We start from the raw sequence: 22,231 nt of genomic DNA, 5'->3' as shown, positions 1-22,231 counted from the left end.
CTTTGATAGCATTGCGGATACAATGAATGTTCCCCCAGACCACACATTTGGAGCCTGTCTCCGTCCTGAGGACTACGGTAAATATACCAACTTTCTCCTTACAAAACAAACGACATCATCCCCCCCCCCCCCCGCCACCCCCAGTGGTAAGCAGTTAAGTTCACGTGTCTTCTCAAAGCTTCAAATTTTAGAGGCTTAAAATACCATGTGATATTAGTGAGAAAAGTTTGTAGCACAAGAAAAAAAAAGTTTTTGTATTATGTTTGAGATAGGCACTGATTAAAGCTGTTGCAATGATACCTCCAGTCAGTTAAGGCTTCCAATTTTATTTAGAAAATAAATGTGGCCTGTATTAAACAAGCCAAAGTGAGGTGAGGCGGCCTTTTCATGAATTAAACGTTGTAGTAGCTACTTGCTCTTCTAGGTGTGATCCGCAGCCTGGCAGTAAGTGCTGTCCCCTGTCTCTGCCCACCCCCCCCCAAACTTCTTAGAAATGAAAACTCTCAGGCCCCACCCCAGATCAACCAAATCAGAAAACTGCATTTTAAGAGTATTTCCAGGTAAATTGTGGGCATACTCCGGTTTGCAAAAGCACTGTACTCTACAATCACATGATTAAGAGCCACTTTCTCCCCACCAGCAAATCCATTAATCAATACATAAAGTGGCTGTAGAAACCAACCCAGGCTTTGTCTTTATTTCTAAGCAATGTAAACCGCAGACATCCAAAGGAAAAACTATGCTAAAGCTGATCAGGATTGGGCCACATATCAGTGATTTTCAAAATAAAGTCTGCAGAAATCACTCTGGGACTTTATTAAATATGCAGGTTTCTGGGGCCCACGCCCTGTTAGCCTGACTTAGTAGGTTCTTATATACCCTGAAGTTTAAGGACTACTACTGAAAATGTTTTAGCTCAAGTCCACTCACTCATAAAATCAACATTCATTTTTATGTGAGCTTATGCAGCATCAGTAGAGGAGCATCATTAACTGCCACATTAGGAGATTGTGTTTTGGTTCTGTCTTTAGATGAACTGTTCTATGTTGAATCGATGCCTGTTTATCTTACAGCTCTTTACACCTGTAGAGGGGGACAGAGATGATTTAGGAGGCTGGTCATTTAGCCTGAAACTGAGTAGGGAGTGGCGGTAAACTCTGAGGGCAGGCTGCATGTGGTAGGTGCTCTGGCTTGCTGTCTGTTGGGCCCTCCGGGTCTGGCACACAGTGCATTTCTCACCAAGATTTGTAGCATAAATCCCTTTGACATTTGGACAACATTGGCAGATTTCCTGATCGATGTTATCTTTATCGTTGGGATGATAAGATGGTGTTATAAAATGAAAGGGAAGGATACTGACATTAATTTAAAAAATATGTAAGGGTGGTCCCAGCCTTGGTGCTGTGTAATGTAAGTGGGGGAGGAGACTATGTGCCCTCTCTGAACTCTTTCTCGAGCTCATGGATGGACACGGTTTCCTCTAGGTTCTAACATTTTGTGGCCATGATTATGGTCAACAAATAGCATTTAGTATGTGGGAACTCCAGGGTCTGCCTGCTTCCAGGATATATTGGTTTCTTTACGAGGCTTGGATTTCTCCTTTGTCCTTACTTAGGGACATAAAGGCAGCTTTAGAAAGGATGCCGTCTTCTTAGGAGCTGGAGTCGTTGGTTAGGACGCTTCCAGGAAGAGCACGAAGGCCGTGGGCAGCTTCTGGAATGCACCAGGGCAGAGGCAGCGTAAAGGAGGATCCAGGGCAGGTGCACAGTGGTGCAGGATGGGAATCGTTTGCAGGCTGAATACAACTGAGGCACTTGCTCAGCTTTCCTGACTGCCGTGGTATGATAGCTGGGACATGGGTCTCTCTCTTAGGGCCAGAGTTTGTATTCATGATTTCAGCTGTTAGACATGGCCCTTGAGCAATTGCAAGTGATTTGTCATGTGCTTCATAAACAGTCTTTCAGGGCCAGGCTAGAAGTGGGTATTAACCTATGTCTCACTTACCAGGCGTTTAAACCTGCTGGGGTTGTGGTGGGAAACCTGAGTGGAGCTGGAAAAACAACCATTAATGGTTATCTTTGGATGTTAATGGAGAGGGAAGGCCTCTGAAGATAAAAAATGTGCAACCAAGATCCATCTCACAGAAGAGTGAGGACCTCCCTTATACAGAATAGTTACCCAAAGGGTTTATATCTGGGGAAGAAGTGTGGAGAAGGAAAGGAAGCCATGATTATTTGTCAAAAATCACCTCTAACCATCTCCATTTACTCTTCCAGAGCCTTACTTGTGTTTTGTACTCTTCAGGGTGGTCTGACGGTAGCTGATTCCATAAAAGATGGCCTTGGTCCAATGCACTTGCCCAGTTCCTGGCACCAGCATTAGTTGTGGGCGTCTCACCTATACTCTAAGTATATGTGAGCATGCCTGATTAGCTTCAGATTTTATAATAAGAAACTGAGAGGTGCTATGAGTACCTATTAAAAGAGACTCTTGACAGAGCCTAATATAGAGCTTTGTACAGAGTAGGTATAAATATTAGTTGCCCTTGAACCGCAGCCAATGTTGTGATTTAAATTAATCTGTCCAGGGTATGACATTCAACTGCCAGCCTGACCCTACTCCAAATAAACAGGAAGGGGAAGGGGTGTAGGTCAAAGGGAAACGAACAGAGGCAGAAGGTCTCTTCGGGTCACATGCACCAAGCCACCATATCTGAGGCAGCTCAGTCAACTCTAATCTGATTTCTGTCAACATTAACAACCAAAGAAAGTTTTCCAAAAGAGAACGAATGGCAAGGAATAGGTTTGGAGGCTGTGTGTGTGTGTTTGTTCTTTCTTTGTGTCATAATTCAGGGAAGTTCCTTTAAGTCATGAAGGGTAAATGGAAGCAATGGCCAGGGGTGGGGGGATGTAGCAGGTGGACTGGGGAGGTCCTTGCTCCCAGAGAACAGAGGGCTCATTGAGGGTCAGGACTCTAGTTTAATGGAGCTGTGGATGGGGGCAGTGGAGCTGGTAGTGGTGTAGGAAGAAGCAGGGCTGAGAAATGAAAACCTGAACTACAGGCCGAAGGCAGACTAGAAACGTGTATTGGGAGGGAGTAGGGAATTTTAGCCCAGTTTTTACCGGGGCTTCCAGAGGGGCAGTCAACTCTGTGGCGTGCAGATGCCCCCCCCCTCCCCCATGGAATCGCCCCAGCTTTCTAGTCCTCAGCACGGCAGACAAATGTCTGCTAAGAGGCAGTCAGGCCTTCGCTGTCAGGAATACGACTTGACAGCTGAGTAGGGCTAACGATTCGCCCACAAAATTTATCTTACAGATTTTTTTCATTGAACAGAGAAATCACATAAAACAGAAATATTAATGATTATCGATTACTTTATGTGCTTTCTTATATACAAGATTTGGTCCTACTGGAACACAGTGTTGGAGTCAGGTGTGAGGTTTTCACTCACAGAAGTTGCTCAACCACACTCTCCCTCTTTCTTTAGGATGGGAGTACTATTGACAAAATTTAAATTCAGATAAAAGACTTTTTGCCTCCTCTTCAATAGGCGCCGATGATCTCATCTACAATAGACTCCCGGGTGAATATCGCCGAGGCAAGGACAGGCAGCGAGCCCTGGTCTCAGCGGTTCGTCATCGCCTGAAGAACTTGAACTACCAAAACTTTGACACTTTGCTGGCGGCCTTCAGGCACTATGACAAGGCCAGTAGTAGAGCAGGGCTCTTTGGTCTGTCTGTGTGTGGGGTTACAGATCCCTGCAGGTTGGTGTAGACCAGGGGTCAGGGAGCTATGGCCTGTGGGCCAAATCCAGTCCACCCCCAGTTTGTGTGAATAGTTTTACATGTATTTGTTTTCAGTGTTGCTTATGGCTGTTTTTGCATAACAAATACAGAGTAGTGCATTATAGACTGCATGTCCTGCAAAACCTAAAATATTTGTGTTTTTGGTCCCTAACAGAAAAAGGTGGCTGACTCTTGCAGCAGATCAGTGGTTGTCAAAGTGTGGTTCTGGCACCACCATGAGCCTCACTTGGGATTGTGTTTAAAAATGCACATTGCAGCGCCCACCCCAGACCCACTGCACTAGGAACTCTAGGGTGGGGCCTTGCAACTGTGCTCTTAACAAGCCCTGCAAGTGATTCCGATGCACATCCAAGTTTGAGAACCACTGTTGTACACGATTACGTATAGTGTGCTGGGAGCAGGGGGAGGGAGGCACTGTGGCCTGGGGAAGACTTCTGAGGTAGAGACAACCTCTGCCTAAATCCGAATATGTACACACAGTACCATCAATCTGGGTCCCAGTCAAACTTAGACTCTCTCTCCCCCGAGGAGCAGGGTGTGGTTTCAGTTTTGAAAAGGCGACGTACAAGAATTCAATTTTCAAGCTACTCTAAATGTTATCTTTTGGTAAAGTCAAATCAGTCCAGAGCTGCATAATTACCTGACACCATTATAGGTCATCACAGGAGTGTTTTATGAAGCCACAGGCCTTAGGTTACACTAAGGAGCACTGTTATGTAAACTGCTTGTGAAACACGGCACATTTTTGTTAGCATGCCCACGAGACCATTTATTTTTGTCATGTGCATCCTCTCTATGAGGACATCTCATTCTTTCTACAGGAAATAACTGTGCTTGGCTTGTTTTACTTCATGAACAATGTGAATTTTGTAATAATTGCTCATACCTTTTTGACTTGGCAACTAGGAAGCTCAGAGCCAATTCAGTGTAATCCATCTTACAGCATACATGTTGTATGATCTTTTTATTCAGGTTTTATCTTATTTTTTCCCATCCTATATTCTCTTTGCCTCCATTTCCTCACTTTTGTTTTGGCTCTGTTTTTATCTTGTGCTTATTTTTACTTTTATTAACTGTATTTTCCTTGGAACCATTTTAGAATGACTGTAATGTAAACAAAGCTTATAAATAAATCTGTGATGATACAATGTATCATAATCTTGATATGAGAAGAAAAAAAGAGCAGAATAATTTTAGTTTATCTCAGAAATAAGAAATATAATGTTTCTATTTCTCTTCCACTATTGAGTGCAATTTTGGAAAAGTTACATGTTATATTTCTTTCTCTTAAAGCAATCTTGATCACTCATTGGCTAATTAATTCTAAGTCCATTTATTTTATTTGTCTTTAGATTAGGGCCTGTGTACCTGTGCCGTGCTAATGAATAAAAAGTGGGTTAATATTCTCATTTAAGTGTGTGTAATTGTGTAGAGACACACACCCATCAGTCATCAACTACATTTTTCATAAAGTTGTGTTTAAAGAAAATATAAGTATTCAACTGTTCCTCTGGTTCTTAATAGAGAGCAACTGCTATTTGCAGGTAATTTAAAAAGGATTCTTCAGAATTAAATGCTAAAACAAGTACATTTTAAACTTAACTCAAATCCAATTGTCTTACAAAGATGATATCCAGGGAAATTCAGGCAGCAGTGGTATGGATAAGAAAACCTACCACAATACAGAGTGCTCTGCTTCTAGAATAATCTTCATTTTAAATGTAATTACGGGCAAGATGATCATCTCAATAGCTGTTGATTATCTTAGTGAACCAGCAGGCGTATTCCTTGTGATAAAATTAAATTAAGCAGGGAGGAAATTACTGAGAATTATTTAATGCCGATACATCTTTTAAATAGTGAACTTTTACTCTGCACAATGTAGTGCTCACTGTCCTTGAGGGGCTTCTTTCTGGGAGGGTGGGTCTTCCTACTGCAGCTGTAGGTACCTTTTCATTACTTGAGTCTTATATTATTGAACGCCCATTTTTAGTTTAATGGCAAAACAAAACGAAACAGAGCAAATAAAACAGAGGATTAATTCTGCTATTTATTGAACACTCGCAATCCATCAAACATTATTCTGAATAATGTGTAGACTTTCTAGTTAGGGAATTTAAAATCCAGAGGGGAAAATAATGCATCATGTCCGAGAATGGTCATGACAGAGTCCCACATTTTCAAAACAGGCTTATATAATTCTCACTCCTTTTATCTAATTATTATCCAGAAGTAGCTGAGGTGAATGGAGTCCTTCTAGTGGACAGCTGCATTCAGAGATAAAACTGCTTTACTGTGAGATGTACGAGCAGGAGCTGATAAGGAAGGTAGTCAATGTTGGAGGAGGCTGTTCCAGAGCTCAGTAATACCGGATGGCTGTAAATAGTTGAGACCAGGAAAGGATCATTACATACCTTGCTTAACTCATCACTGAGTAACTTTTGTGCTGTAAGGCACAGCACTGTCAGACTGGAAGTGGTCCAGAAAGCAAAGCACATGACAGATTAATTTCACGGGCCATGCTGGAGCGGGTTGATTAGACTTGAACAGCAATTCCATAACTTGAAAATGTGTCAACAGTGGTGAAGCACCATTAATAGCTCTGAGATGGGAAAAGATTTGATGCAGTCAATCTTCCAGGAGCACCGAGCAGTGTCTTGTGTGTGATGTGTCCTCCCTCATCATGAGACAAAGGGGTCAGCCTTTGACGGGAGTTACAGTTTGGCCACAGTGGTAGCCTTGGCGTTGGAAACACAGAGGACTCTACTTCGTGCCTTGTCTGTTCTGGTGGGTGTGGTGCCATGTCTGGCACAACGATGGATCTAGGTGGCAATGGTGGCAACGGTGGCAATCTGCATGGTACAGGCTCAATCAGAAGCTGGATTACAGTCATTCTCATTAGAGAATGGATCCTTCTCACAGTCATCTGTATGAATCACCCAGATAGCTCATTCAGTAACCATGATTTGTTTCCATAGTTTTCAGGCTCAAGAAGGAGTGTCTTTAATCTTTCAGTCTGTAGCTTTCCAAGTGGCAAACCAAACCGGCAGGCTGTTGGCAACAGTCCAAGGGTCAGCAAAACTGTAATGGGTTCATCAAAGAAAGTATTGCCCAGAGCCATGAGAATGGCCCTGAGTTCTGTTCACTGAGTAGAGTGAGCATGTCTATTTTTGGTCCTTCATAGCGCTCATTCAGATTCAAAGCCACAGCAGCCTAGTGAAGAGCACGGGCTCTCAGGTTAGTGAATGAGGCCCCGGCACTTGGAGAGCCTCTGTGAACTGAGGGTCCAGCAGCTTTTGCTTTAGGTAGCAAAGATGAACAAAAATTTCCCCAAAAGGATTGCTGCCCTTTTTGCCCTTTTTCCTGTAAAGCTGAGATGTTACTGGGGTCAGGCTGGCTACCTTCTTGAATATATCATTACCATTTCACAAACGAGGCTTCTTAGGCTCTTTCTACCTTGCTAATCATTGAGTCTAAGTCAGCTCACTTCAAAATGTTGATCCATCTGGCAAGTCACAAGGCCTCCCTGGGCCAGGTGTTCTGTTTCAACAAGAGCTCGGTAGCTGGCTAATAGCTGCTTTTCAAAAGGTGTCCACGTGGTTATGGGGTGAAGGGAGCAGTGAGTCTTAAACCCCAAGGGGCACTTCCAAGTGGAGGTTGCCTCTCATTTCCAGCGGCTCCAAGTGGCAAAATCATTAGTCATGGAGGCTTGCAGCTCAAAGGGGTCATTTGGGTTGTGGGATCCCACAGGCACTGATGGTAGCAATTCTCTACATGTGGCTCTTCTCGATCATAAGTGCCCTGGCTCTTAAGAACATCCCAGTACAGGGATGTAAAGTATCAGTATCAATTGTACATTCATATTGGAAGCCACAGAAATATACTCTTGCTAGCTTTCCTTCTCCACTTCAAACAAACTCTGCCCCCCCCCCCCATCTAGATCTCTCCCCAGCTCTGCAGACTGAGCAGGTTGATGACTTTGGCACCTGTATCCAAAGAAGCCACAAACGTTTGAATCTCTGCCCCACTGAAGTTTCATGGCCTACTTGGACAGATGCGTGTGGCCTTTGTCCCTTGGGGACAGGGCGACTTTAGTCCCACATCTAGTCATCCTTCTTCTTCGAGCTGCTGAGGTTGGGGTATGGGAAGGGAGAGGTCAAGGGCGCAGAGGGAGAAGCTCTGCACCAGTGAGTAAGAAACGTGCTTTCGGTTCTGAGGGGTATGGTGGTGGCAGGCAGCTCAAAGGAACAAACCACCGGAGTTATCAGGCCGCACAAATGAAGAAAACCACGGATGTTTTCAGTCTACGCAGAGCCCCACATGGGCCACAAGGTCACCATTAGTTACACCGTCTATTTCAGTTTTGAAGACCTCTTGGTTCAACAGCCACAGCCCACATTGCTTTTTAGTCAGGGCTGCAGGGGTTGCATTTTTGGTTGACTTGGGTTTGCTGCAGAGGCTTTTAAAAAGGAATCTATTTTAGTCCAGGGCATTTGTAGCTCCCTCGTTAAGATAATACATCTTAATAGCAATGGATGCATTAAAAATATGTTTTAAATTCTCATTCTGTTTCCACATAAGGGTCAGGGACATTTTCCAGGCCTACGGAGCTGACAACAGGGATTTATTTAGAATCACTGGGTCATTTCTCGGTCTCCAGGGATCATGTTTATCGTTGTAAATCCAATCCCGGGCATACGAGCTGAACACCAGTCAGTGAGTCATTTATGGTTTCCCTGGTCTGCCTCAGAGAACTCTCTCTCTCTCTGTCTTTGGTTTATATCTTCTCCTTTCTCTTACTGTTTTTCTTTTTCTTCTTCTGTTTCTTGTTTACATTATATTTTGTCTCAGAGAAATCTCTCTGAGAGGGTTGAAGCCCCCTTATAACAGCCACTGAAAACATACTCAGATCCTTTACTGTCATCTCCGAATGGATTTAAGGTTGGCTGCATAGACTACAGGAGGGGCCGAGCGGTGAGACATCTCAGCTCCTGTCATTCTTCCTTAACAAGCATTATGTGCTTTGCCTTCTCATCTCCCAGGTGGATCAGCCAGTTTCCGCCCAGAGCCTCGTAAATTTCCCTCCTATCACACTTAGCGTAGGTGCTCCTATATTTAACTATTCTCTGAAAGGGGGTAGAAACTTCCCCTCCTAGGCTGACCACCAAAATGGTAGCAGGTCCCTCTTGCCCATAGGAGTGTTAACAAGAAGCAAGCAACTGTCTTTGAATCTGCCTCCCCTGACTTGGCTAAGAGCTACTTGCCACAATTTCTCCTCGTTACCAGGTAGTGAAGTGCAGGATCATTGATTACCCCGCTGGGACACCAGAACGGGGTGAAACAGGGTTTGGAAAGCATGAAATGTTGTAGAGAGCTGTCAAAAGTACACGTGTTGGTCAGATGAAATGGCAGGAGTGAACCGTGGCCACATCTGCTCTACCACCATGTGAACAGCATGATTTAAATGAAAAGATTATTCCATAGCATTAGCAGAGATTCCGAGCCACACCCTGCTCCGACCAGGGCTGAAACCACTGCACATATTAGGTCGACACAATGAAGACCAATCTCACTTAACACTTGACTCTTTGCTTGTGAAAAATAAGACACATGCATTGAATTTATGTGATAGAACTCTTTCTTTTTTTCTTAAGTGAAATAATAGATGTTGCATTCTCTGCTCTGGGAGGCAATGCTCACCTCACCTTTTTTGCTGTGCACCTCACAGAAAGGAGACGGGGTGATTGATAAAGCCGAGCTCCTGGAAGCCTGTGAGCAGGCCCGCCTGCGCTTGGATGCGAGGTTGCTGGACCTGCTGTTTGAGTACTGCGATGTGGACAATGACGGGCTGATTAACTACCTGGAGTTTGCAAATTTTCTTAACTGGAAAGACAAAATGCCTCTTAAAGAGTATGAAGAGAGGGTCGTCATTAAAGGTAATTTTTGAAACTTTGCTGAGTTCTTAAATGGACTTTTATATTTTTATTTTTTTCCAGGAGCTCATCTCTTCTCAATTTCAATATTGTATATTTTAAGATATGCAGTTATGGACATATTTATTTATTTGCTTGTTTATGCATAGAATATCTGTAGAAGGATAGGGAAGAATTTGATAACATTTGCTATTTCTAGGGATGGGCAACTGGGTAGTCAAAGGATACATTACCATTGAGACTCAGTGTTTAATCTATATTTTGTCTCTTTTGAATTTAGAATCATGTATTACTCCTTTAAGAAAAAAAATAAAAGCAAAAGAAGTTATCCAGAAGCACAAAATAGTATGTAGAGTTCCTCAAGAAAGCTGTTTGAAAATCATTTTTGTAATTCGCTCTCTTCCATCAGGGAAAGTCAGTGAGCAAAGTAGAATTCGACAGAGGAAGATTTGATCTTTAAATCTTTAAAAAAATAAGGAAACCATAATCTTTATATTTATTTAAATATTTTCATGATTATATATTATATTCCTACATCACTAATCGTATCTAGGTATACTTATATACACATTTGTATGTATATATGTACATATTTAAACATAGCTAAATTGACAGTGAGTATACCGTTTTTATTTGTTTTTTTAAAGTTAACTTTCAAATTTCTATGGAATGAGGAGATACTTTTGTGTGTTCTGTAAACTTCATTTTCAGTTCCCTCGTCCTGGAGTATTATAAATTATGAAACTGTTGTTCCACTCTTGGAAATTTAGGTTGTTTCCAGACAGTTTTAAAGTAATACGAGCAATGCTTTAATGATGGTTAACTCTCAAACAGCTTTGTGCTTCTAATCATATCTCATTCCTTATGAATGTTATTTTTATACCAGAAAGTAAACTCTCTTTGTCTATTTTTGTTTCGCTTTTCTAAATGATTCGGCCAATTTGCAGCTTTGTCAGCCAAGGCTGGGAGACGATTTTACGCAACCATGTTTCACTGAGTGTTATTTCAAACGGTCCTCTAATTTAGCTACTATGTAAGTGATCCATCATTTGCTTTAATGTTCAAATCTTGATTATTAGAGAGGATTGACCTTTTAACAAGGTTGTTTACAATTTTATTTTCTCTCTTCTAAAAAGATACTGTTTTCATTTCTATCCCTTCCTCGTGGCTTTCTCCAGAGCCGTGCTGGTCTACCCACCGGGGAAACGGGAGAATCTTCTCTACCTAATTAAGCTCTCAGAAATGTGTGTGTGTGTGTTTAGATTTTATTTATTTATCTTTAGAGGGGAAGGGAAGGAGAGAGGGAGAGAAACATCAATGTATGGTTGCTTTTCATGCGTTCCCCCACTGGCAACTGGCCTGCAACCCAGGCGTGTGCCCTGACTGGGAATCGAATCTCGAGATCTGGTTCGCAGGCCCGCATTCAATCCACTGAGCTACACCAGCCAGGGCTGTTTTTTTTTTCTTCTTGGCACAACTAACGAGTAGTGGGGGAAAAGTAGAAGCCTGTTTTCAAACTAGTTTTTCAAATCGTTCCTGGATTTTGGGTCCTGACTTTGTCAGCCATTTTCAATGGAATTCTTGAGATTTTTCATCTTCTAAGACAGTGGCCCATGCTTCAGAAGGGGCTCAGGGATTGTCTTATACCAAATTCTGTCTTACTGTTGGCTTCTGGAGGAAGGGGGAAGGGGTGAGTAAGCACTCTTTAAGACAGTGGCTTTCCAACACTTTCCTGAGGAACTTTTTTTTTCATATTTGAACAGATTTCTGTTTTTTGTGTACGGGGTGGTGGTGGAGGTGGGGAGGGGATTTGAGGATCTGGAATTGGCCTGAATGCTTTCATGGCAAGAACTGTTAGGTGCTGAATGGGGAGTGCAGACTTTACGGAGGCTTGTCTTCTGCTTGGCCCCGGTTCCCACCTCATTTTCATACTGGGGCCCCATTTGCCTTTGCAAAGCTTGCTTGGGCTGTTTCAGAACTGCGAGTTCTTGTAGAGAGTGAAGGACCGTAGCGCCCTCTAGTGCTAGCTGTCAAGTTAGCAGCTCTGTTTGAAACAATGTCAGGAATGTACTCTTAAAATTCGTAATTGACTCAGCAGAGCTAATCTGCAAAACAGGCCAAGATCTTCTAATTTCAGGGTTTTCTTTTATAAACTGATTTTAAGGGAGTAACTTATAACCAGTTTCTGAGCTCATAGTGAATTCTCATCGTTTTTCCAAATGTTGCAACATAGGGGGCTCCCCTTCCTTGGTCAGGTATGTGTGGAATTTACAACTCTAAATATGTCTTTTCCTACATCCTCCTCGGCCAGAGCCTTAGGAGCAACTCTGGAAATCCTGTAGTTCAAGTAAAATATGAAAATAAGCACTGATTTAAAAAAAAAGAAGTAAGAAGTTGCCTCGTTAGCGCAGTAGGTAGCGCGTCAGTCTCATAAAAAAAGAAGTAAGAAACAAATAGGTTCTGCGTTTTTATTCGTTTAGGTTTAAAGCTTTATTCTAGAGTTGAATGAGTGGCATGGAGAAAAGAAACATTGGACCAGGTTCTAATTTCCTGGTGTATGACGTTGGCCTGAACTTGCTCTTCAACAGTGGGGCGCTGGCACCCGTGGAGGGTTTACTACAGCCCCAGCTCAGTTTTCACCAGCAGGAAGAAAAAGAGTGGGAAAAATGATTTTGCTGCAGAGTTGGAAGAACCGAGTAGTAACTACTTCTTGTACTTTCCTCCCCTTTCCCTCTTTGCTTAAAGGTAGAAAGCCAGATTGTGCAAACTCCGCTGAGGCTAATCTCGAAGAATCTGAACCAGCTCTCCTGATAAAGCCTGAAGATATTGTCTTAAGTGGGAGCTCAGAAAAGACCCTCCGGACACTTCTGAGGCCTAGTGATAAAGTTGCCAGTCACCACAAGACCTCTTCTTCTGAGATCAGTGCGGTCGTAGGAGCTGTTCCTTCCATTTGTGAGTGTGTCACCATATTTGTTGAGGTTTGAAATGATCAGCAAACATGGAAGTGACATGTCCTTCGTTGGTCCTTGCATTGTCCCCCAGCCTCTTTCCATTAGACTTTAAGTTTCTCAAACTCTAGGATCTTCCATTTAATTCTGTATCCAAGCACCCAGGGGGTCTCAGTAAGTTTAGGCTGAACGGAACTATTGTTGGTGACGATCCCAGTGAAAGGATTCTCTCTACAATAATGAAATCGAAACCATCATAGATCAGAACACTGAATGGTATACATTGTAGGAATTCAGACGTCACCAAGCTTTAGGAGACTTTTAAACCATGTGTCTCTCAGCTACACTCAGATTTGGCTTCAAATACTTGAAGAGCTCTAACAAAACAATCCTCACTGTCTTCATTCTCTATTAGTTTGCTAGGGCTTCCATAACAAGTACCACAGACTGGATGGTTTAACCAATGTAAGTGTACCATCTCACAGTTCTGGAGGTTAGAAGTCCAAGATCAAGGTGTCAGCAGAGTTGGTTCCTTCAGAGGGCTGGTAGGCAGAATCTGTTCTCTCCTCTCCCCTGGCTTCTGGTGGTTTGCTGGCAGAGCTGGCACCACTTGGCTTCTGCTGCATCACCCATCATCTGCTGTCATCTTTACAGAGTGTTCTCCTATGTGAGTGTCTGTGTGGCCAAATGTCCCCCTGTCATACATCATAGGTGAGGGGACCACTCCAATTTGATCTCATCTTAATTACATCTGTTTGGACCCTATTTCCAAATAAGGTCACATTCTAGGTTCTAGGGGTTAGAACACATAAATCCGGGGAAGATACAGTTTAACCCATAATATTCTATATCTCCATATCAAGTATGATGAACATTGGTTATTAGACCATTTTATGCTGGCTAAGATCACCTCCTTGGACTAAGGACATGATTAAGCATTTGCACATTTTTTTTGTAGCTGGATTTTATAGACTTGCTATACGTTCTGGCATGAGGTCTTGCTATTCTTTAGAATGACACTGTCTGTGGACGGAACTGGAGAGCATTATGCTCAGTGACATAAGCCAGGTGGTGAGGGACAGATACTGTGTGATCTCACCATTAGCAGGAACCTAATCAACAAAACGAACAAGCAGGCAAAGTATAGCCAAAGACACTGAAATGGGGAACAGGCTGACAGTGACCAGAAGGGAGAGGGGAGGGGATAATGGGGGAAAAGGGTGAAGGGTTTATAGGAACAATGGCAAAGGACACACGGACAACAACCAGGGGAGTGGGGGAAACAGGGGAGGGAGGCGGGGAGGGCTGGGGTGGTGGGGAGGGGGAGAGGAAAAGGCAGACAACTGTACACGAACAACAATAAAAAATGTTAAAAGAGAAATAGAATGATGCTGTCTACTAGAAATATAACTGGAGTCATATGTGCTTATAAATGTTCAGTAGCCACATTAAGAAAAAGAAAACAAGTAAAATTAATTTTAATAGTAGTATATATTTTTTGTATATAATATGTACCTCCAAAATATTATCATTTTAATGGGTAATTGATATAAAGTGATGAATTAAATATTTCACTTTTGGGGACAGAATCTTTGCTATTCAGTGTGTATTTTGCACTTCCAGCACATCTCAGTCCCATTTCAAGTGCTGGAAACAGCCCGTGTGGCGGCTGGCTGCCGCATTCTCCAGCTCAGTTTCAAACTGTGTGTTTTCTTCCCTTGCCGATGTCCTAGGTTATCCCATCCATGGTGTCCCAACCATCCGGTCGGACATTCCTGCCCCCCGATTCCGCCGTATCAGTGATAGGACTGATTATGGTGAAGAGGGCAATGCCTATTCATTACTACATCCCAGCATCTTTGGCCAGAAAGGAGTGTTTGAAAGAGACTTCTTCCAGAGCAGGTCAAAAAAAGAGGTACAGCACATTATTTCAAAAGGGTTGCCATAAATACGTAAATGTAGGAATGTGTATATGTCAACAACTACTTACTATTAGGCTTTGTAAAACCTGAGCTTTTTTTATCAGCTATCAGAAGTCATCAGGATCCCCAAATAAATGGTGCTTGAGGATGGATGTTCAAATTGGTCGTGACTTTTTGGGATGATTCTCGAAGTAGAATTCAGTCTGTGAAAGCAAGCATTGCTTTCACGTCGTATATTCACTGTGACCTGTCATAAAAAAAAGAATGTTTTCCTAAACCGTTCAACATCATTTTTAGTTGAAAAAAGCAGCCGAAAGGATCAGTCCTTCTTTGTGTAAGTGACTGAGTCTCCAGAACCAGGGAACCAGGGAGTGGGTGCGGAGCGGCTGGGTGGGGGGAGCCGCCCCGCTTCCGAGGATCTGCAAGCAGCACTGATTTCAAATACTCGATCCGTACTATGTGCCAGCCCATCCATCCTGTTTCTTTTCAGAAAACATGGTCCTCGTATCTCAGGTGATTTTCTTCCTAGACAATCAAAGCAGGGGCAGCCAGTGAGTCACGGGTTCAGAGGGCCGAGGATTAATAGCAGCGCCTGGTCAGACTAGCGTGGTTAGCACTGCACCTGTGACCTAGTGAGGAACTGCTTCCCCAGAACCTTCTGAGCTGGAGGTAGAAATAATCTGAAGAGAAAAACGAAGCCTTCTGGGACTTCGGATGAAGGGGCGATGGCTTGGAAACTTACTAAATACTAAATTAACAGTGGCTTCATTGCAGTGATTCATTCTGTTGCGGTGGGGGAGACAGGCAGGGAGAAGTTCAGAGGACTACGCCTCCTGGCTGGTTCCAAAGAAGGAACTCAGGATCCGTCCCAGCGGGTCAGAGAAGAGACACACCTAGTCCGTGTTCTCACTTCTCCAGTCACTTCAAAGGGCCCCTGAAAACTGAAGGTCAGGGTTGCCAAAAGAACAAACAAACAAAACACCCCGCGAAAATCTCCTGCTTGTTTTACAAAGTCTAAAATTCTTTTTTAACTAGGAAGACATCCTTTATTTCACAATTCGGGATGAAAAGTAAGTCCTGGAGGCCTGGTTGGAATTAACCGGGTAATAGACGTGGATTTCTGTAACAGTATTACATTAGCTAATCAATACACATTGGAACGCTGAACTTGGGAGGGTTGCCTCCTGGGGACGGGGAAAGGAAGCAGAAGAGGAGCTCTGGGTGCCCAAGGATGACACAGACCACGTCAGCGTTTGCCACGCAGGGACATTCTCCACCTGCCACTGGGCGCAGGAAAATAGCAGCCCTGCACAGGGACCTCGAGGTGTTGCAGGGCTGTGCAGCAGCTTCGGCTGCTGGCAGAGCGGTTCTTCGGAATTTCAAGTGTATTGGGTTCTACTGTTAATTTCCCACAAGGGCACATCATTTCTAGGGGATCTTTTAATTGTTGTTCAGATTCCGCTTAATAAATGTATTCTGCAACTGTTCTATTTCATTGGCTTCCGTATTCCCTAACCTTTCATTTCCCTCTTTGCTTTTTTTCCCCTCCCTGTACACTTTATAGTAAATGTTTTTCCTCTTTTAAATTTAGTTTCTTTTTTGTTCGTTTGTTTCAAATCTTTTATTCCCTCTATTCATTCTAACATTTCTTTTCACTGCTAGTTCTTAATTGTTCCTTTCTTATACTTTCTCTGGGAGTTGAGAAGCGTATTTTCCTCTTCCTTCATCTCTTTTAATAATTATTATTGCAGAGTGATTATTAATAACCACAGTTTGCTGGTTTTCAATGTGCTCAGATTTCGGTCTGCTTGTGCACACACAATCTCTCTGGCAGTCGCACACCCAGAACTAACGTTTGCAACAGGCCAGTTAGAGGTGTTTTATACACATTCTTATTTTAAAGAAGAGAAACTAATTTTCAAGGGGCTAACATGACGTAAGATTGTAGTGACAAGAAGTGACTGAGACGGAACTCCAATCCAGCAGGTATTCTATTTTTAACTCTCTTGGCTGGAATTTGGCTGCCTCCCTTTAAAATAACCAAAACACTTAGAGTTGAAAGCAATTTTATACTTTGGCTGTTATAGTTGGACACCATTATGTTCATCTTCACAAAATTCTTCCTGAAATGAAAGTCCTGGAATTTTGATATTTGCTTGTTATATGTAACAAGCACACACACAAACACATACATACACACACACACACACACACACACAAATTACCTCCCTTTCCTCCCACATACCTTTTCTTTTGGGGAAACATTTGTAGTATTACATGTTACAAACATGGCAAAAATACAAATTTATAAACATAAATCTTGTCTTGACTTTCCATGTTTTCTTCTAGATTTCACAGATATTATGTAACATTGGCGTCAAGCTTTCTGATGAAGAATTTGAGAATGTATGGAACCTTGCATCCAAAAAACATCACAGAGGAGAAGTTTGTATGGAGAATATTAGAAATGCTCTCGATGAGCTGCGACATGCAGACTGGATCAAAAGTAAAACAACCGTGTGATATTTTTGGAGTTTATTCACTTAAATAAAAGAATTGTTAAATCTGTGTTTATATAAAATGTTCATTCCATTCCAGTTTTAGCTATTTTGTTGTCAGTAATCATTGTGGCAGGGCCAATACGTCTGTATGTATTGCTAATAAGTTGGATTTAGGATTTTAAAATGTATTTCATTTTATTTTATAAAGCACCAAAGAACTTGACAAGGTCTTCATGAAAGCTGTAGTTTGGAATGACATTAGAAGTCTGTGACGTTTGGTGTGACTAAGAATTCATTGCATTTTAGTTGGTTGTCTGAAGGTCTGATCTGTGATGCCAGGTTCACAGAAATTTTGCCTTCCACATTCTGTTCATTTTCTTTTTGGACGTCACTATACAAATGTAAGCTTAGAAGACTTTTAGTTTCTTTGAGCATCTGAGACTTAATCACAAGTAGCAGAACTTAGCAAAAACTTGAGTTCCAACAGTGACATCATGACCATTGGTTTTTAATATCTTTCTGTGGCCTGCAAATCGTAATGTCCTTGAAGAGACTGAAGAGGACACAGCTGACCCATTATTTAGATGTAGCTTTAGAGAGTGTCTGGTAGCAAATTGTGCCGAATCGCTCCATCCCTCGTGCCTCAGTTCTTTGGTATACACAGGTGCTGCCCAGCCTGGATGACATGGGAAGGGGGAGGTGTGTGATCCCGGGACCGTGGGATTTTTCTGTACCATGGGTGAAATCTATGCCTGAAGCTTTATCAGTAATATAACCTGATTAATTCAATAATCAATAATGTGAATTCTATCAATATTTCTCTGTGATAGACCTTAACCTTTTGTTGTTGTCTGTTAGTATAAAAAAGCAGTATTTAACATACACATTGTGGTTATACTGTAGTTTACCATTACTTAAAGAGAACTAAGGTTTAAAAACTTGCTGTACCCAATCTCTAGAAAAATAATTTTATAATAGATTTATGATATAGGGAACTTACATATATATGTTAAAATTTTTTACTTTTTATTTTAGAATGATCTCAGACTTACAGAAGATTTGCGAAGGTAGCACAGAGAATTTCCCAGGGCTGTGCTGGAGCTGACCGCCCACAGTCCAGCAGTTCTTCCAGCACTGCATCCAGGGACCCCACCTTGGTAGCTTGAAACTAACTATACGGGAGTATTTACACTAAGGAAACCAAAGTTATAGATTAGAGATTTCCCCCCCAAAGAGTCAATTGTTAAACATTTGCAAGCATATCTAGGTCTGTGTGTCTGTCCATCTATTCATCTCTCGATTCATTGACAAAGACAGACTCATTGACCAAACTTTACTAAGGCTCCTATGAGCCCTCTTCTCAACTAGGACTTGACCTTGAACTTCTGCGTTTGTCCTTACTGGGCCTACATTGCCCAGTTTTTGAAAGGATCCTCTCACCCTAGATGTCTGACTCCCTTCCCCTCTATCATGTCCTATCAAATCCCTCATTCCTCATCTTTAATATATGAAACCTTGGCTTGCCTTTAGCAAGAATGCCTGTTAAGTTGTTTAGCAAGAACTCCTCCTACCCTTGATGTCTTTTCTTAATAATTTTTATGTACCAACCTGTCCCAACCTGATCCTTGGCTACAAACCCCCCTTTTTCCTTACTATATTCAGAATTAAGCCGAATTCTATACTGAGATCTCTTTTCCCTTATTGCAAATAAAATCTATGTTATACTGTTTTAACTATTGTCCAGCTCTGTTATCTTTAACTCCATCTATCCATCCACCCACCCACCTATCCACCAATCCACACATGCATATTTTACTTATAAACATTCCTGTGTGTATTTCTTGTTTCCTATAAACAAAGATATTCCACTACCAACCATAGTGTAATCTCCAAAGTCAGGAAATTATCATTGCTATGGCATTATTATCTAATCCGCAGACATTTTTCAAATTTCTCCAATAATCCTTTATCATACTCATGTTGTCCTTTATGGCAAACACATTTTTCTTGGTCTAGGTTGGACCCAATTTACAATTACATGCTGCATTAAGTTGTCATGTCTCTTTAGTTTCTGTTCATCTGAAACAATGCTTTTGTTTTTAAGCTTCGTGCCTATTGGTGTTATCCAAGCCTCGAGGGACTGAACTGAGTGAATGCACTGCATCGCAGGCTATTGTCAATATTCCCCTGTGAGTGGGCCTCTCACTCCTGCACCCAGGAGCTGTTTCAGTTGCTTCTTGCTTTGGAATTGATTAGGATTAAGAAACTCACCTCCTGTGAAGATTCCTTTCTCCTATAAATTAAGTCACCTAGAGTCAAAGTGGGGCATGTGATGGGGATGGTTTTTTGAGCCACATGAATCCGAGTTAAGCTGATTGATGGTTTGTTCCCTGCTCTGAATGCAGGATGGCTTTGGGGTGATGGCCATCGTGATATATATCTGGGTAAGCCCTACTTAAAAAAGCTAGAACCAGACTACCAAGCTTTGTAGCCTAAAAGCATCTGAATTGACTTACTGTTTAAAACTTTTACCTCCTGCCCTGGCTGGTGTAGCTCAGTGGATTGAGTGCGGGCCTGCGAACCACACGATCGCAGTTCGATTCCCAGTCAGGGCACATGCCTGGGTTGCAGGCAGGTTCCCTGCAGGCTAGTTCCCAGCAGGGGACGCACAAAAGGCAACCATATATTGATGTTTCTCTCCCTCTCTCCTTCCCCCTTCCCCTCTAAAGATAAATAAATAAAAATCTTTAAAAAAAAACTTTTACCTCCTAATATTCAAAAGGGCTTATGTACATGGAAACACTCTTTTCTATACTTGAATCCTTGCCTAGCTGCTTCTTATTGCATCTTGGCAACCTGCTATCGGCCAAGGTCACTGCCCCTTATAAGTACAGCAAGAGCGTTCTAACTGAATTGTACTTCAAATTGCAGCAGGCTGTATCTTGAGGCTGCTTCTGCCTCATATAATCCGGCTGGCTCGTGTTGGCTTGCCAGATGTCTGCCTGAGAACCCTTTCATGGCTTGCGGTATCACCAACGCTCCCTTGTGGTTTTATAAAAGCTGTCTTTCCTAAGGTCTGAGCAGTTGGAAACCTTCCAGTTTACCTTCAGTTAAGGCCAGCATCTCCTTTGTTTACTTGATGTTATGTGCATATGCAGTCCTGTCACTGAAGAGCTGACTTTAACCTGTGGACCAAGCTGCCTGAAGCAGCATCCATTTCTTCCTGGGGCCAAGCAAGAAGCAGATGGCCCAACTGTGACACCAGCTGCATTGCATCACATAGACTCCCAAAATCAAACAGTGTATAGCTAGCTGGTCATGGTACTCAGGATGCTGTCATGTATGTGATTTTCTTTTTATGTAGAATATGAACATTTTGTGATTTACATCTTTTTGCCTATGCTCATAAAATATGAAGAATTATAATCTCAATCAAGTTACATGCCTTAAAAGATTTTTAATTCATTATTTAGATTTTTTTCTTGCTACAATAACACAATTTGGCCCAAACTATACTGCATCAGCTATGCAGTGCTGGTTTGCAAGTATCATAGTCCCTAGCATGACATAGTCTTGAGGTATTCATGCTCCATGAAGTCTGACTACAAAGTGTTATGACACTTAGCAATTTTGGTTAACCAATCATACTTAACTGAGAAGCAACCTGCGACCATTAGATTTGTATAATAAATCTTGTCACTCACTGGAATTGTGATCTTGGGACAGACACCTAACCTTACAAAGCTGTGGTTTCCTTATTTATGAAATGGAAATAACAATGGCTTCCTTATCAACTGGCAAGGTGGTTTTGACGGCAATGGAGATAATGGATATATGAACACCAAGCACTATTTTAGCTCAGTGAATACTAATCAAAGGCCTAGTTGGGTCATAACGCATCCCGCACACTTGTAAGTACCATTTTGTTCTCCATTTACTCATTTTATTGGCTTTTTCTTGGTTTTGCCCTTCCTGGTTCTTAATTAGGTGCCCATTCTTGATTTTTGGCAGATTTGACAGTTCCCACGGGCTTCCTGCTTTAGGTAATTCAGAATACCTATCATGGCATGTCTATCACTTCTTTAAGCTTTGAACAGAGCTCCTTGTTCTATTTTTTAAAAGATGCATACATAAAATATGGGATTTTTATCGTGATTTCATTGACTGTAAAGATGTATTGGAGGAATTGACATTTTTATAATGTTTATCAATAATGCTTATGGTTTTCCATATTGAGATATACTGTATACCTTCTGTTGGATTTATTCCTAGGTATTTGTTGTTTTTGATGTTCTGATAAATTGTATGTTTTTAAATAGATTTATTGAAATATCACTTATATACAGTAAATTCTACACTTTTTAGTGTGCAATTTCATGAGTGTTGAAAAACACATATGGGTTGTACAACTAGTACCACAAACAAAATATAGAACTTTCCTGCCACTTCCCCCAAATCCCTTTTGCCCTTTGCAGTAAACATCTCCCCCTCCCACTCCATAACCACTGATGTGTTTTCTGGGCCTAGAGTTTTGCCTTTTTCAAAATGTCATTTGAATGGAGTCATGGAATATGTAGCTAGCTCTGTGAGACAGGCTTTGTTAAATTAATATAATGCTTTTGTGATGCAGCCATGGCATTGCGAGGAACAGTAGTGCAGTCTTTTTTTTTGCTGAGTTGTATTCCACTGTATGTTTATCTGTTCACCAATTAAGAATTGTTTCCAGTGTTTGGCAATTTTGCATAAAGCTGCTATGAACACTTGGTATAGGTTTTGTATAAACGTAAGTTTTTATTTCCCTTGGGAAGACATCTAAGGATAAGATTGCTGAACTACATGGTGAGTATATATTTAACTTTATAAAAAACAGAAATTTGCAAAATGGCTGTATCACTTTCCATTTTCACCAATGAGACTTCTAGTATATCTAGTGCATCCTGGTATTGTCAACATTTTTTTTATCCTTACTTCAGATTATTTTTTTCATTGCTTTTTAAGAGAGAGAGGTAGGGAGGAAAAGAAACATTAATGTGAGAGAGAAACATCAATTGGTTGCCTCCTATATGTGCCCAAATTGGGGATGTACACACCTGGACCAGGAATCTAACTCACAAGCTAGGT

General features: G+C 41.8%; 1 protein-coding gene across 1 annotated transcript in view; it reads left to right on the top strand.

Annotated features, from left to right (window-relative positions):
• EFHB (EF-hand domain family member B) overlaps window positions 1-17,132 on the top strand; it is a 42,803-nt gene extending 25,671 nt beyond the window's left edge. The window contains exons 8-13 of the mRNA XM_037143769.2: window positions 10-77; window positions 3,551-3,705; window positions 9,535-9,742; window positions 12,485-12,691; window positions 14,421-14,602; window positions 16,959-17,132. Of these exons, the coding sequence (XP_036999664.2) occupies window positions 10-77; window positions 3,551-3,705; window positions 9,535-9,742; window positions 12,485-12,691; window positions 14,421-14,602; window positions 16,959-17,132 (994 nt within the window). The remainder of the gene's footprint in view (window positions 1-9; window positions 78-3,550; window positions 3,706-9,534; window positions 9,743-12,484; window positions 12,692-14,420; window positions 14,603-16,958) is intronic.
• The last annotated feature ends 5,099 nt before the right edge of the window (window positions 17,133-22,231 follow it).

Source organism: Artibeus jamaicensis, unplaced genomic scaffold (genome assembly GCF_021234435.1).
Source record: "Artibeus jamaicensis isolate MK-2021 breed Jamaican fruit bat unplaced genomic scaffold, CSHL_Jam_final contig_519, whole genome shotgun sequence".
In the NCBI taxonomy this organism is placed as follows: domain Eukaryota; kingdom Metazoa; phylum Chordata; class Mammalia; order Chiroptera; family Phyllostomidae; genus Artibeus; species Artibeus jamaicensis.
This window is presented reverse-complemented; position numbering and strand designations above follow the sequence as displayed.